General features: G+C 46.7%; 1 protein-coding gene across 1 annotated transcript; it reads left to right on the forward strand.

The window, feature by feature from the left end:
* The first annotated feature begins 1,126 nt into the window (after positions 1-1,126).
* LOC119455146 (uncharacterized) lies at positions 1,127-2,119 on the forward strand. The gene has a single exon (XM_037716609.2). It carries the CDS (start codon positions 1,513-1,515, stop codon positions 2,065-2,067), a length of 555 nt encoding a protein of 184 aa, XP_037572537.1. The 5' UTR covers positions 1,127-1,512; the 3' UTR covers positions 2,068-2,119.
* The last annotated feature ends 11,718 nt before the right edge of the window (positions 2,120-13,837 follow it).

The following is a 13,837-nucleotide window of genomic DNA, read 5'->3' on the forward strand; positions in this document are numbered from 1 at the left end:
CTCTCCTTTCCCGTGACGGCTCTCCGCGGTTTCGCATTCGCCAACCGCTCGCTTCATGTCAGCGCGGCGGCGTATTCTGGCCGGCGCCTCCCATTTCACTGCTGCTAGCGGTTGTTTTTCAGGAGTTGGTTGAACTAGATGACTAGCTTAAACCCCATAGAGTACCTAACAGTCAATGTTGCCAGGTGAATAACGCTCTCTAACTGCACTCGAAAGCGAAACTTCAGGGTAAATAGTGTTCTTATAGGCGCCGATATTGAAAATAGACATTTATAGGCATTTAGGCACAAACGCCAAAATAGGCATTTATAGGCACTATAAAAACACCATAAAAGCCCTTCTTAACCTCTAATTAATGCTCATATATCAAAATGGGGCGATAGGAGCGCAAGGAACAAAAAAGGCATTTGCCTAAAATCCGGTCTCTACTGATAATCCATCTGCGGCAGGCACAGAGTCCGCCCTGCGCTGTGTTTTCGCGGCTTAGTTAGTGTTGATGCGAGCTACAGCACGAAGGTCAATTTGCGCAATGCTGCTGCCACGCTTATTCACTCCAGCGCTTTGACAGCGAGTTTCTGCGATCGTTGAGTGAGAGGCGTTCACGTTTGCTTGTGCGCGCCGGCGCATGCTTATTAATTAAGTTAGTATGCCTATGTTTACAAGTTTACACGGCCGATAAAACTACTATCTTTACTTCGTATAGCTGTCCACTAATTTGCTATCGCTATCTATGCTTCACCGTTCGGGCGAGACTGTGACTTTTTTTTTGTCAGTCTATAAGGGATACGAAAATATAAGGCACTATGAACGGTTTCCGTTTAATTCCTTTTTTTGTTTGCCACTTTCACTCGCCTTAGAGGCCGAGCAAAATAATCGCCAAGAGATCGCATCATACCATGCCTAGTGCTTTCAGCACCATGCAAATTTGATCCTTAGGAAAGTGAAGCTTTCATCGCCTCGTCTTACATTCGCCTTCAACACCTTATTACATGCGTTTTCCGCGTCTTCGATCCCTATTGATAAACAGGCTTTGACTATGAAATCATAAAATATGAGTAATGTAGTTCTGCTCATTATTCGCCTTTTAATGAAGATTGCGCTCGATATATTTCTCTCTTTCAGGGAGGCCTTAGCCAAGCAGCTGACCACGAACGGAAGCTACAGCCGTGTCAAACTTCCTTGGGTGGAGGCTGACCTCCAAGGCTTATCGATGGCCTTGCTCTCTCTTTACACTTGTCCCCAAGAGCTCCATCTAGACCATATCACGCAATTTTCAGAAGCCATCCTGAGCTCCCTTTGCGAAACGGTTTCGCAAAGCTACATTCGTTGTCTTCATCTTTACCTGACAGAGCACATTTACACAAATGACGCGTCGATTTGCGAAATGCTCAAGAGCAGTCGGCGCCTTCTATGCCTGCGGCTTCACTGTCTTCAGTCGTTTGCTCAATATGCCTTACGTGCTGTCGCTGAAAACAGGTGCCTTGATGATCTATATATTCAAATTACGGGAAAATGACCAACGATGCTGCGGAGGCCATCGCGTTCTTCCTGACTCGAAACGAGACAGTGACTCGTATTGAACTGTCTTGCATGGGGTGTGCTTCCAGATACCAGATGGGGGAGATTTATCACGGCATGCTGAACAACCGGCGCATCGTGGATTATGTCTTAACATTCAGTTTTCCTTTCGACTGCGGCATGAGTTTCCTCGTCCTTGAAAAGCTGCGAAAGAAGCGCAGCATGCTATACCGCGCTGTAGAGTTTGCAAAGCTCCCCGTACTGGACAAGCAGTCTGCCGAAGCTTTCGAGCTCTTCTTTAAAAACCCTGGTTTCCGCCGCGAACTCGGCGAGGTCACCGGCAGTACTGAGGCTGAAGTGCTGCCATTGTTGATGTCTGCCCAGAATTACTTGCGTGACAACTACCTTGTCATCACTGGCGTTGTTCAGCAGGACGTTCTCGAGTGTCACCCTAGAGAAGTCACCCAGGTGGACGCCCTCAACAAGGACTGTTGGCGAGCGATTGTGCGTTATCTAAACGTCAGTGACGTTGTCACGCCGCGTGCCTGAATTGTGCGCTGCAAACGAAGATGCTTTACGCAACTTGTGCAATAAAGGTTGTCTGCAGTGAGATGGCGTGTTCGCGTATCTCGTATTGAAGGATGCACGTAGATCCAGTTCTGAGAACGCGTATCATCAGTCGACCATTTTCGGGGATATCGCTCTGCATGCGTCTTGATTGCCCGAGTCAAGGGTAGTAATTTCGCGAGACATTGGTCCATCGCGGATGATTATTATTTTCACGACGCGTAGATTTCGAATGCACTAAATGATGTCCTTCGCTCCAAAGAGGCGTCGCATTCAACGTTGTAAATATATGAATATCTCCAAAAGCGATGGGTGGAATAAAGCATCTGCATCCAACGCATTGGACTAAGTTCGAATACCAGTGCTGGTAACAACACAACCATTGCATTAACAGCCGATATTAATGCTCTACAGTCTCGAAGTTGACAGTATGAACTGCGGGGGTGAATAAATTCTCACATCACCGCTCCCAGTTCTGTGTGATCAAAGCTCCGTGTCTATGAGACGTTTACGCTTATTTCTGGAACACTGTGATGCATAAATCACAAAAAATTATGTCGGAGCGGCTACGATAATAAATATAACAGGATGACTACTACGTGTTTTCTGCCTACGTCTAGCTGCCGCTTGCTTGCAAGGATTGCCTGTGGAATAGCGTGTGCACAGAAAATTATCGTTTGCATTGCTTCGCCGTGGGTAACTGCAGTGCTAGCTGTGGACGGCGACGTTGATATCTGAACCATTGACGAAGGTGTCTACAATCTCGCGCATGTCTCTTAAAGAGTACCGTGCTAACTGAAAATTTGGCCACTTAGATGTTCAAGGGTTTCAGTTTTCGTACGTGCATACAGGAGAAAACGGTAGGTATGAATTAGCACTAAGCCTTCTCATGCGCTCGAAGCTTTTCAATTTCTGAAAAATATAGTCTAGAAATGGCCCATAGTTCAGAATTAATGCGCTCCCTTAAGTTTGTTCCAACTTCGAGTTCTGGTTATTAACAAATTAAATTGAATGTGGCTTGATCATAACGCCCCTCGGTTCGATCACATGCAATCTCTTTGAGACACTAAGCGTGGAACAACCAACCAAGATTATAGGATGATGGATAGCTTGACTTTTGGGGCCGAATGCATTGGCCACCGCCAACTGCCGTAAGGGCAACCAGTGTTGATACTTCTCATTCTAACACTACTGCACCAACGTATGGACAATGGATCAGAACTCTCAGTCCATTTATGTGGCAGCCATCTTTTCACGCAGAATACCGGAACTGGTAGAATGAATGGCCGATTTAGAACTGATCCTGTTCTTCCGTCATGGCTGCCACCAGTGTTCGCTCGTGATGCCTTGTTTGTCACTTGCGTGTCATCTATCCCGCTGACCCTGCGCAGGCTATGCCGACATATGGTGATTGGGGTCATCATCTGTGACTGGGACGGCGTCTAGCACCAATCTGGTCTATAGACGCTTTGCAGAGCCTTGGTATAGTGCCAAGCCGCTGTAATAGTAATAGCCGCTGCGTAGTAGCGGCCATGTTGGATCACGTGGATGCTTTGGCATGAATGACCCAAGTAGCCTTGCGTTCAGAAAGGCTGGCCGCGGGAAGACTGCAGGACCGTAAACAGAGCAGCTGGTTTTAGAGGCACCTAGTAATGGACGTCGACTGCCTACAGCATATGCACCGATTGCATACAAAACATACATTTATTCAATCACTAGTTCAAGTTTATATAGAGTTTGAGTCTGCGCTATGTCATCGTGAGTCTACGCGTGCGAACTTTCCATAAACATATTTGGTTGAGTCGTTGTAACTAATACACTTGGCGCTTATGATTTTTTCGTTAACAAACATACTTGTCGAACACTGGTCTTGTGGGTGTCCCGTTTTCGTATCGCGAGCCCCGTTATCACGTCATCACATCTGCGCAATACTGCTTTTCGTCCATTTTTCTGCTCAGCTGTTTCCCCAGCTACCCGCGTACTTTCTCTGAGTCATTCTGCTTACCTTAGCCCAAAGTACCTTTTCATGCGCTAATCAGGTACGTTGTGGCTAACCAAGACATTGACTGTCCTGCACTACGCCATGAATATTTGGTTTGGAGAACATCTGGTTTGAAGGACTTGTTGAACGCAGAACACTTAGGGCGACACTTTCATAACTACATCTACAATAACGAAACTAAAAAAAATATATTTGAGGATGTAATTAGGACGTAATTAGTTAACAACTAAAGTGTGATCGAACAAGGATTCAGTGGTAAAGCCTAAAATGACATGTTTCTGGATGCTGCCTTTCGCTCGGTGCGCCATTTCTCTAATTGTAACGCGTAAAACATTGTGTTTAATGTATACTACCCTCACCAGTAATACGATATCTCCATCATTCTCCTCTTTGACATTGCTGCAGGCACAGTGGGGTCTAATGTAATGGTCAATTGTTCTTCCCTTCGTCAACGAAAGCATAGCGGTCGCCACCTATACCGTTAAAGCTGCCTGGTGGCGCCACCTGAATTATCTCTGTGTTGAGGGCCAGCAATCGAATTGTCAGTTTCGCCCGAAGGCGAAGCATTGAAAGCGATATCAAGGTCTAGCTCTGCGCTGAAATCGTCTCAGGACACTGGTCTGATGAGGAGCGTGCCAGATCTTTTGCAGGCATGGAGGAACGAAAAAAAAAAAAAAAAAAACTAGGAGGGTGCATGACGCCACTTAGCTGCCTTCCGCAAGCCAACCTCCTCTGACGCCGCCCGTGCCTCTCTCATGTGCCCATCTACGCGGTCCCTCTTGGGAACTATTAGGCCCCTCATGTTTGCCGGACCATTCAAGGGATTGTTTGGCTCGCGTTACCATGCAATGGCAACATTTAGTAAACGCAGGAACTTTTGGTAATTTTTGGTGGAAGCCGAAAGGACACGGAGAATGGAACGAGCGGTTTTCCGCTGCCGCGAGCATCGTGCTTGGCTTCAAGTGTGCTGCCCTGAATCATGGGGGAAGTCTGCGGAGCTTGGCGCACGACCGTAGAGTTTACAAGGCGTCACTTGCGCTTCTACTGTTACTGTTATTGAAGTCGCCAGCGCCCTCGTCTCGCAGACCGTGCATGACGCCAGAGCTTGATGTAACTTTCCCACGCACTATAGTTAAGGTTAGTCATATTTGTCATGTTAGCTGTGGTGATTATTGAAGCGAATCTTTCTTTTAAGGTTTGCTTATCGATGGTTGTCTTGCGTTTCTCAAACGCAGTGTGCACAAAGCACACACACACACACACGAAAAAGGAAGGTAGTAGAGTTCAACGATTCCTTCCGATATCGACTCGTTTACTGCGACAACAGCATTATCTCGCAGTGAACACCAGCATCTTACTTTTTGCAAGGATTAACAAGAGCACTACTTCATCGGGAACGTGAAAGAGAGGCAGGACACGAGCTAACGACTGTACCACTGTCATGTCAAAGGTGTGAACTTTTGTTAATATATGCCAATATGAACCAGCTAGCCCTGCAAGACGTTCTAATAAGCATCCTAATTGTTATTGTGGTTGTTGTTGATGTTCCTGCCTCAAGACCTGGCCCATACCCGTTTATTTGTCGTAGTAGTCCTGAATACTTCTGGCGCATACCAACATTGGGTGATTTACTTATTATCAGGTGGTTAAGAGAAACGGGCGAGAAGAGGGGAAATAAAATATGCAAATTGCCAATTATAGATGAAAACGTGGTGTGTGGGAGGAAGTGCAATACGCAAAATAACACCAAAAACAGAATTTACAAATTAGTAATAAATGTCGCAGGGTAATTCAGTAAGAAATTGAGTAAGAAAAATTTGAACTGCCAAGCAAGCATTTCTGTCGCGGAAATGTGTTTGTTTTGGAGGCCTGCCTCCTCATCAAATAGGGTTCATCCACTACGAGGAGCTCGACGAGAACCGAGCGGTATAGGGTGATACGGGGGGTGGGGGGGAGGTTGCAGTAGTAAGAACATTTATAATTTACCATAGGAATAAAAACTATTTATTATAACACTTGAAAGGTAATAGAATGGTGTGACAATACAGAGATAGTAGTGTGGATTAGATAACCTTTTCTTCCTTGTGATGTACACAGCTTCCTTTCTGTATTACGTAGTAATTGATGTTGTAGAATTCGAACTATGTATGTACATGGATAAACTTAAGCGCTCTCAGACTCCACTGCCAAAGTGAGGGATATTTATTGAGTCAGAATACACACATTTATGGAACCTTTTATTCGCAATTGTTTGACCTTAGGTAGTGCTGATTTATTTTATTTTGTTCGCCAATATTAATTATTATTTAGCCGCAGGAGAGCAAGGGCCGTTGCTGCGTTGAAGGTTTAATGCTTTGAAATCTCGATGAGATTTGAGCGATTTCATTTTCTCTGTACAACTGCAGAAATACTATATAGGGCACCAGTTAAAATAAACATTGTAAAGCACTTCGCGTAACAAATCCTGATGCTTTTTTGACAGTCGGGAATCTAGGTTAGCATTCCATAATGCTTGAGAGATAAAGTGATGGTGTAATCTATGAAATCTTTTCACAAAATCAATTTGTATGATGAACATCACGCTTGAGCCTTCTGTTACACAGTCAAGTACCGATCATGCAACATAAATGTTGGTCTGCCCATGAAGACGTCAGTGTGCCAAGGAATATCTTTGCCCCCACTGCTGTATTGCGTACATTTAAAACCACTATGCAGGCGTATCCTATGAGAGCAAAACTTTCATGGCGTCAGGCTGCCATGAAAGGATGTCAGTGCACTGGCATATGCTGATGACAGTCGCCTATTTCTGCGTCGATAAAGAGAGTGTGGAGGCTGCATTTGCCATTACTGAGGTGTTTTGTAAGGTATCCTGGGCCAGCGTTAATTTTGATAAAAGTGCAGCTTTTTGGTTCGGCCAATGGCGCACGACGCCAACTCGTTTTGCAGGAATTAATTGGCAGCAGGACCTGCGGTATCTTGTGGTACCTTTTTTTCAGTACCGGAGAAGCAACACCGACTGGTCAGCGGAACTAAAAGAAACATGCCGCAAAACTCCTTCATGCCAGGGTGCACATCTTTCCATGTTAAGCTTGCAATACAGCTCTTGTGGCCCCCCGACTCTTGTTTGTCCTTCAGGTATATTATTGCTCACGCCTGTGGTGGAAAGTGACTTAAATAGTTTTGCTACGTTTATTTGGAGCTCGCGATATCAATTTATGATGTGGGATAACCTATTCATTCCGGTTGAGCCTGGTGGCCTGAGACTTGCTCACTTCATTTCTTTCGAGAACTCCAAAGCGTGGAATGTTGCCTTCCAAACGTTGTGGTGTCAGCGACTCTCACAGAGCTTCCTGCATCAGCTGGGAATTTTCTCAAGGTAATGGTTGAAACAGTTTATTTTTTGGAGGTGCGATTTAGCCTAGAATTCATTTTCAGTGCTTGCCGCAAAGCAATCTCTGATGTTGTGGTGGAATGTCGGAATTGGGATGTTCTTAAACGAGTCCGACGGACGTGCATTCCTGCTGGGACAAGAACTTTCTTGTTCAAACGTCACTCAGAAACAATTACAGTTAAAGTACGGTTATAAGCAAATACCTATTTTGTCCCGTGGTCTACAAGTTGCCGCCCTAGTCCTTGGCCAGAAACAAGTGATCACTGCTTTGCAGATTGTCAGGACGCTGTGTTCTTTTGGGAAGTCCTACAGAAAACACTAATGAAATATAGACATAACACCATACACAAGTCGCTATCTGCAATTTAGGATACCCGGCGACCTGCCTTACGAAATGATTGCATGACTCCTTGCGTTGCATAGCGTCTGGCAAAGCAGGTAGTGTAATATGCAAGCAGGAAGCCCGAAAAGATCCTCTTTCCGTGAGTCTGCAGAGCATGTAAGAAGTGTGTATAGCTGTTCAAGGCAGGTATTTTGGAGCGATGCCTATCAGGTGCTAATGCCTTTTCGCGCTTATCGAGCTTTGTCAGTGGTGAGAGCGACGGTTATCTCGCGTTATCAACGGTATCAGCCAGCCGTGAGCGGTGGATGATAAGACAAGTATAGAAGAAGTCATAAGGCATCGCTACAAAATACCGGCCCAGGAGCAGCCGCAAGATCTGACGGAGATTGCTGAGTGCATGGGTATTCTTGCCTGATTTCTAGGTAGTTTGTTATATATGTACTGATTTTGATTTTATGTTTGTGCTGATTCCATGTATGGTTTCCTGTGTATGCAAGTATCCCAATGTAGCAAGCACCGAAAAACAGAAAGCTCTATCGGCAGTTTTGTTATTGTCATTCGACGTGATTCACTAACGCGAAACGTAGTCCGCTTTTTTATGATAGTGTGCGCCAGACTTGCTTCTGAGGTCGCCGGCGCAGCCGCATAGAACGAGTACAGACTCATTCGCACTAGGCCGACAGGACACCGATTTTGGTCTGCCGACTGTTGGCGACAGCGTTTTCCTTCTTTTAAACCGTTGGCCACAGCGTTTTCCGTCCTCTAAACTGCTGTCGCCAACAGTCGGCAAACCAAAAGGGGTGTGTGTCGGCCTAGTGTGAATGAGCCTTAACCGAAGCCATGCGAATAAGTCGACCGCCGAACAGAAAACGGTGACGCTTCTTTGCCTCTGAGCAAGAGCTGCCAGATAAGGCAAGGCTTACGCAGGCCAAGGTGTCACGTGAACCACGTCATGCAGTTCCGGCAATCTGACCGACACTGCAGAGACTATTTGAAAGCTGTGTGAGCCAGTTTCCATGCGGCTTAGTTCGGAGAGCGCGGCAGTCGTGTTGATGCATTGCAGTCGCATGTGTTGTGATGTTAAGCGAGGAATGCTGAGTGCATCTTGGCACTGCGCGTGTGTCTTACGGCTACCGACGTAACTTCGTCTGATGCTCCGGGTCTTCCGGCAAAGCAAAGTGACGCTTCTTGCAGAAGTTCGGTGCAGGCTCAACATGGCACGGGGACACTTCGCAAGGTGAACGACTAGCAAGCTCACGTAGCAACCCTCGTCACTTCGTGCTGTGCAAGTTTGAACCAACGCTGTGTGGAAGAACTGTACGCGTGCCTTTGCCCCTGTGCGAACTTGTTTGGGGTTGCTACCAAGCGATGTGCGTAGTTCATCATGCCCAATGGGTGCCTCGTGTTAGGGCGCCACAGAAATTACGTTGGAGTAGCCCAAAGAGAGAATGTTTTTTTTTTGTACCTGGAAGGAGAAAGTCAGCGAACGGGATAAACCAACACATTACCGGGAAAGAACGAAAACAAGGCATTACGAAGTCAAAGAAGTTTGTGGGTAAGTAGCGCTGCTGGCGCCAATTCTTCGGTTTGAAAGACAAGTTCTGTTTTTCTAACAAGAGCTGCTACTGATGTCTCGAATAGTTTGGTACATAATTCTATAGTATAAGTTATGGGCTCTATTTGCCATCTGAGAAATTTTTAGGTCTGCCAAAGCACATCATCACTTGTACTTCTTAGGTCATCTAATAGTCACGAGTCGTCACTATTGTATAGTACGCACCTGTTCCCATTTACATGTTAAGGTCCATTTTTATCTAATGAAATATTACGCCTGACTTATCGTGATCTTAATCTGCTTAGATGGGGGAATACCCCGGTCTGTATTTTGCGCCAATCGGCGGCCTCTTCCCTCTAAAACTGCTAAATGCCATGTATCCCACCCGCTATAGGGCCACGTGCCCTTGGTGCGGTGGCATACCTACACTAATACATGTAACCTAGAAGTGTACTAAGCGCCCTCATAGGCCAACTAATAATATCTCAATGGAGCAGTGGGAGGCACAGCTCGCCCGTTCCGACTTGACAGGACAAAAGTCCTTAATTAGCCAGGTCAGGCAGGCGGCAGAGGCCAGTGGGGCCCTGGACTGAGGGGCTCCGACCACCGCGATACTTAAAATATTTTCCAGCCAAATAAAGTTTCTATATATATACATTCTGCTTAGACCAATATACTTAAGGCAGCTTTAGTTGCGTCTGTTACACGCACCATGTTTTTTATTTTTTTGTGTTTTTTTCCATTAGAAGTAGCATAAAATGTTCTGACACAGAATTGAGTCATTGTTCGCGACGTGTTAGCCTTCGTGCCACGGTAGACGACCTTGTTGGAGTAGTCGTTCAGTCAGGTACCGCAGTTGTAAGTGGTACTTAAAGTTTTTTCACGCTGATGGCCCTGAGAAATTTGTGCCAGTGTCGCTGCGACTGCATCTGACCATCTGACACGTTGCCATCCCTTGATGACATCGGCTGCTATGCCATAGATTCACTTAGTTGGTAGTTGGCTATATCGGACGCGCTTTCAACTTGTAATTGACGTTAACTGGCCGGCTGTTTTTTTTTTTTTACTTTCGTTTCCTTCGCGGTATCGATGGTGGCTCACGCTGTGCCGGCCGTGCTGGTAGCACGCGCGTGATCTGTCCAGCAGGCAAGCTCGGCGAGTTGGCTGGTGAGGTTATCTGGACAAGGATCTTTCGCCCCCGTCGGCAGCTGTTAGCCGCGTGAGCGTTAGCTGGGACGAACAGTTAGACGTACACTATATATACACCAATCATCTAACCCATCGGACCATTGGCGATGACTTCATCTCAGAGGTTGAGCTCATCGGCCACAGGCGTTGTCGCCCATTGATTTTGATAGCTTTAAAGCGAAGCTTTCCTTGCCTCTTTGAGTTTCCCACTGCTGCTGCTGCTGTCTGGCCTGCCGCGTCGGGTGGTGGTTGGGAACGCGTATAATGTTTATGGCAAGGGTGCAGGAGAGGGGCTTATGCGATCTGTGCCATGATACCTGACCAACGAGAGCTCCCTCGGCGTCGCCACAATGCCGTCTGCAGTAAAGTCCCTATATAAGAAAAGTACCGCCATCTACTCTTTCCTCCGCCGCCTCCTCTCCTAATGCGCTTGCTCTTTTCTTTACTTTTTGCTTGCGAAAGCCAAGTCGACGGTGGCGCACCTAGAAAGTCCACGTTGAAGCTTTCAGGCCAGGCGCGCGCCGCCGCCGCCGCCGGCGACTGCGGCTGCGCAGAGGACTTTCAACATGGCTCTGAGGCGGAAAAAAGTAAAATATAAAGAAGTAAAAAGCGCGCGCTGTCATCGTCCAATCGGAGATACAGGAGAGAGAGAGAAGCGGTGTTTATCAAAGGATGGCGGTACTTTTCTTATATAGGGACTTTAGTCTGCAGCTCCCTGGTCGTTAACAAAAAAAGTTGCAGTGGCTTAGCTCGGCTATGCCAGGATATACGTAGCGTTAGCAAAGGTTCAGCTGATTATTCTTAGCTTTCCTGGTTGTCTAGATTGTCAAGGATTAGCTTGATTGTCATGCTTACTGCTGCTCCAATGACACACACGCGGTATACGTATTATGTGGCACATGTATATAGCCTTCTTCTGTTCATTCCTCCTACGCTCAACCGCTAATTGCCAGGCAACTACTTCGGGATCCGATGAGTCGAGCTTCTCCGTTCTTCTGCGCTGTTGAGCAACATTTGCGCTCTCCTTCTCCATGGCTATACCACACTGGCAAACGCCAGTCAGAAGCGCAGCGGCTCCAGCGCAGTGTCAGACGGCGACTGCACAGCGAGCGCGCGCCGGCGCCAGTGCGTCTACCACGGCTACGACGTCACTCCTCTGGAATGCGCAGACCGGCGGCGGTGAGTCGCGCGCGGCGGCGGCGGAGTGCGCGAGAGGTGCCGGCTCCGGTGGCTCCGGTGCGCAAGCCGTGTGACATCAGCGATCCTTGCGCATGCGCAGCACGGCTCTTGATGTGCCGCGCGAAACGGGCTTGGCTAGGCCAGTGTAGCTAACGCTACAAAACGCCCTCTGAACGGCTGTAATTGCGTGCGAGTCCCACGCAAAAGCATTGTAGAAGCTACAACGCTTACCTGTGTGCTCATGCCATTCTTCGATCGTGGCAGCTTGTATAGAAGGGAAAATAGCGAGAGGGGAAAGCGCCGTCGGAAAGCGCGGCTAGATTTGGGTCTCATCACACAGGAAACGCTACTGCTAGACAAGGCAAAAGTTGCCGACAAATTAGAAAAAAAAATGATTCAAGGAGCGGTACGGGTGTATTCCTGCAATTTCTGAAAAGATAACACTGTGCAAGTTTGTCCATGCCGGCAACTGACGCATGGCGTGTAGACGCAAAGCTGCATTAAAGCACCGTCAGTGTTAAAACGATAATACACTAACAAACCGTACCTTCAGCTAGGATGCCATGTGCCGTGTGAGGCAATCGCAGTTCCGACCTTCTCGAAAACTACGAATAATGGCGCACAGCAACGCCTCGAACAAACACGTCTCGCTGCGTGTTCGGTGCACAACAGTGGAGTGCATGAACGCTCGGGTACCATCGTTGGGCGCACGCTAAAAAGTCCCGTGCAGCCAAAACTAATTAATGTTCTCTTGTTATAAAACCAACCAGATGGAAGCCCGATTACAGAATAAATAAATAAATAAATAAATAAATAAATAAATAAATAAATAAATAAATAAATAAATAAATAAATAAATAAATAAATAAATAAATAAATAAATAAATAAATAAATGAAAGTGTCTCTTATGCTAGCCCTTAGACGACCTGCAGGTGGAAACCCAAGTGCCAATGAAAAAAAGACGGACACATTAGATTATGGGGTTTTACGTGCCAAAACCACTTTTTGATTATGAGGCACGCCGTAGTAGGGGACTCCGGAAATTTTGACCACCTGGGGTTCTTTAACGTGCACCTAAATCTAAGCACAAAAGACGGACACATGGCGTACACATCTCCCGTAATTCGCTTAGTCTACTTCGCTTAGTCATCCCTCTTAATTCGACTACTCATCCCCTTAATTTGCTCAGTCATTCCTCTTATTTGCAAAGGTCGAGGGTTCGACTCCCACCCCCGGTCGTGGGTTCGAGTGCTTTAATTAACCTTATCTTAATTAACTGTGCTTTAATTACCTTCGACCTCATTAACAGAAAAGCCGTGTATTCGACTTCCACAAAGGTCGAGGGTTCGTAGCCTTCTTGTACCTTTGGTGTTGTCGACGCGTTTTCGCTCAAGGTCGACTAACTAACGAGACATATAAGGCTTTCGCCTTAAGAAATAATTCTGCACATACCAGAGCTCACGGAACGACGTAGGCTTACCTGATAGACGTCGACGACCCAGTGGTCCACGCGTCGCACACAGAGTGGCCTGAGGCGCACGCGCACCAGGTAGTGAGTGCAGGTGCCCACACTGAGCACGGCGAAGACGAAGATGATGCAGGTGGCGTACCACACGTCGATGGCTTTCACGTACGCCACCCGCGGAATGGTAGTTCGAACGCTGCTCGCCAACGACACGAGCGTGAGGAGGGTCACTGCACCCAGCGCCACTCGGGCCTGGGGGATCTCCACCTGGGCTCGAGAGGGTGTTATACGGCGATATTTATTTGTTTATTTATTTATTCACAAGTCTCACAGGATCCAGCAGGAGTATTATCTGAGGGGTGCATACAGTAACATTACCAGTGGAAGCATTGTAGAGTTAACATGACCGCATTAATATAAACAGGATGCTAAGGTATACATTAAACGAGGTGACGTTATATAATAGTTAGCGAATGAATAACCGACTAAAGGAATGGGTTCAGGCACACGCAATATAAGGGTATATGTCGCAACAACATTAAGTCATACAATAGTTAAGAAGAATCGTGTAAATGATTAAGAAGCTGTAATTGAAAACAGCAGTGAAAGCAAATGCTCATGAGGAAAA

Source organism: Dermacentor silvarum, chromosome 6 (genome assembly GCF_013339745.2).
Source record: "Dermacentor silvarum isolate Dsil-2018 chromosome 6, BIME_Dsil_1.4, whole genome shotgun sequence".
Taxonomy (NCBI): Eukaryota; Metazoa; Arthropoda; class Arachnida; order Ixodida; family Ixodidae; genus Dermacentor; species Dermacentor silvarum.